Genomic DNA, 3,413 nt, shown 5'->3' on the forward strand with positions numbered 1-3,413 from the left:
ACACCAGGAGGGTGTGTGGGGGGGTGAATTTGAGTGGGAGATGAACTCCTAGAGGTGTCTTTGATGGAACAATTGGTCACACACACACACATAGATATATATATATATATAACGAAAATGTAAGTACAAGTGAAAATGAAGGAAACTTACCACCTCTTGGAAAGGATAATAACACCTAACCACTGAGCTAAGTAAAAAAAAATGGAGTGTGGGTAAACGGTAAAAAAGAGTGGGTTTATATAGAGCAACCCGATCACTCCCAACCGTTTGATCAAAACACAATCCAAGGGTGAAAAAAGAGAGATGATATGACTACCTTTTTGGAAAAGGTGCATAGGGATTTGTGCCACTTAATAAAGAATCCTCATTGGTTAATTTAGTATTACACTAAAAAGTGTAGGATTTCAAACTAAGGAAAGAGAAGAGCCATGGAAACTTCCCATCTCAAACTTAGTTTAAATCAAAGTACCACCCCAAAGATCACAAGGCATCACCTCCATGGGCTAGCATTTTTCCTGCGATAAAGCATCACCAACAATCTACAAGAAGATGCGAGATACCTCCTTATAGATAAGGGGGAAAGTGTGAGCATGGAAAAAAGACAAGAGAAGCAATACAAGACGCAAATACCCAAGAGGTGCATTGAAGAAACGGAGGAGGCACGAGGACCAAACTCACACCTCCTAGGACCCAAGGGGCGAGCTAAGGGGGTGAGCTCACCCAGGGGGCGATTTGGGAGGGAGTGGGGGGGGGGGGGGGGGGGGGGCAAGCTCACAGCCCCTTGAAGCCCAATGCACAGGTTCGACCCCTCCCAGGACCATGAAACGTGTGTAAGACAACCTAGAAGCTAAGGAGATGGTTTAAAGGGCCTTAACAACCTTGGAATACCAACTTAAGACCATCACTAACCTTGAAAGGAAATAAGCTCAAAGAGTCCCTATAGCCTGGAGGCAAAGTAACTACTCAACCTCGAGATATAAACACCTTGCGCTCAAACTCTCAAGGGCCTATCAAGGCATGGGCAAAGAGGAGGTACGAGAAAGGCCTAGGTAGTACAAAGTACGAACTAGGGATGGCCATCAGGAGAGTAGTGGCCATACTAAATCAGAAAGGTAGTGGTTGTACTAAGTCAGAAAGGTAGTGATCTTACAAGATCTGAAAGATAGTGGTTGTACAAAGTACTAGAAGGAGGGGCACCTCCTCCCACTCCTCCGACAGAAGTTAGGCCCGACATGCTTGAAGCTCGACACCACTAACACTTGCTCCATGATCCTTTGAGGTGTCACATAGTACTACCAACTCTTTGTCCCCTTGGGACCATTTTTGTACTAAGAGCCATTAGAGCTCCCCTGTAAATAGGGCCTCCCGTAACCATTTTGTGGGGGTTGAAAAACCCATTGTATTCAAAGAAAATTGAGCAATACAAACACTATTTCTTTGCAACTTCATTTTATTGTCTGAGTTCTATTTCACATTCTTCTAAGTTTAATGATTGTTTACTAAACTTTGAGTTTTTTGATCTAAGTTTTGTTGACGAGTTTTCACCGTCAACAATATATATGAGTTTATTATACTTATATATTATTAAATATATAATATATTTACAAAAATATTAATAAAACTAAAATAATTTTTTTTATGTTTTACTACATTTTATTTAAAATTTTGAATAGTTAATATTTGAATATTATATATTATATTTTAAGTTTATACTATTTAGATGTTATTTTATTTTTGTATAATTTCATTTAATCAAGATAATTTTATTTTTATTTTATTATTATCAATGAGTATGAGTAAGTATGATTATTCTTCATTATTTGTTGGTTAATACTTTAACCATCGAAATAGGACGAGTATGGTTATATAATTAACCTATGGGGATGATAATTGAAAAACCGTGCCCAATTCGCACAATTGCCATTCCTATTGTTTGCTGATACATTTCCACCATTTAAATGAACTTGAAATTGTATAACCATTCATGCATGACACCTGCAGCAAGGCAACATCATTAAAAAAAAATGTTATATATTCTTTGACAAAAGGTCATAGTTAATTTTATTCTTTCTACTCTGTTATTCATGATTTAATACGTACAATCTCTAAGAAGTGTATTTCCTTTTTTCCTTTTCCGAAGAAAGTCCCATATGAAATGATATCAAGCATGTTTTGTTAGAAACAAGTGATGTTCCTTGTTGCTCTGCTTCCTAATATTAATTAAATAAACAAATTCCGTAGAGAATTTTTTTTTAAATTCAGTTTTATAAAAGTTGAGTTGGCGTAAGGAAACTTCAACAATGAAATAAGCAAAATCATTAAAAAAAATTAAGTTCTTAAATTCATTTATGTACTTTTTACCGGAAAAAATGGGAAAATATATTACAAAAGTCCTCAATTGTTAGGACCCCAACAACTCAAGTACGACAGTTCTAAGAGATTCCTAGATTGCTTCAATTTCTCATCTTTGGAGATGTTAGAAAACTGAGCTGGTATTTTCTTGGCCTGAGAATAAGATCTGAGATTGGACTTTGTGTGCTGCTGAATTGACCTCAGAACAGAATTCCATCTACAAACGCCTTGGTCCTTCAAAGCTTCCACTACTCCAATACTTGTTGCCCAAGCTTTGCTTTTTGAACTCATATTTGCTCTTGAATTTTAGATTGATCAAATTGGATGTGGGAAAGTTGTGTTGTGAGTTTACAAAAGAGAGATAAGTATTTGGGTTCTTGTGATTGTGTTGAGTTGAGTTTAGAAAGTTTATGTAGTTGTATTGAGGAGCAGTATGTGACGGAATTCGGTTTGAAGAAAGAGATAAAAGTAAAGCAGCAAAACTAGAGACTACACCTCCAGTTTGGGTGAAACCTATTGTTTTTGGTGTAAAAACCATTTGCTTAAATCATTACTACTCGAAACGTGTCGATACAAGTAACAAGTGAGTGAGTGTACCAGCAAAAGAGGAGGGGGCCAAATTATATATATAGTTTTTTTTTTCCAGAAAATTATATAGTTGATTCCCGAAACCTGGTTTATTTATTTATTTAAAATTATGCCAAATAATCCTTAAATATATATTTTTTATTTTTTTTAAATGTATGCCAATTTTTAAATATAGCTAGTGTCTCTCATTAGTTGGAAACAACATTATTTATGGCAAAAAAAAAAAAAAATTCAAAGTTAATGTAGAAAAAAAATATTTACCTATTGATGACTTCTTCTTAAAAAAAATATTTTTTTAAATGGTCACTATATTGTCACATCATCATAATTATTAATACCCATCTATGGGTAGTAACCATTAAGAAGTCTTCCATATATATATATATAAAGTTAATTTGCAGCATAACCTAATTTTTTACATTTTATTACTCAAACTACCCATTTTTATTTTTGGTGGAAAACTTCCCAAACCA

General features: G+C 34.9%; 1 protein-coding gene across 1 annotated transcript; it reads right to left on the reverse strand.

Moving 5' to 3' along the window:
* Nucleotides 1–2,265: 2,265 nt before the first annotated feature.
* LOC133784245 (uncharacterized) lies at nt 2,266–2,938 on the reverse strand. Its single transcript, XM_062223678.1, has one exon. The coding sequence runs from the start codon at nt 2,641–2,643 to the stop codon at nt 2,395–2,397; it is 249 nt and encodes an 82-aa protein (XP_062079662.1). The 5' UTR covers nt 2,644–2,938; the 3' UTR covers nt 2,266–2,394.
* Nucleotides 2,939–3,413: the final 475 nt, after the last annotated feature.

This window comes from Humulus lupulus, chromosome 6, assembly GCF_963169125.1.
Source record: "Humulus lupulus chromosome 6, drHumLupu1.1, whole genome shotgun sequence".
NCBI classification, from domain to species: Eukaryota; Viridiplantae; Streptophyta; class Magnoliopsida; order Rosales; family Cannabaceae; genus Humulus; species Humulus lupulus.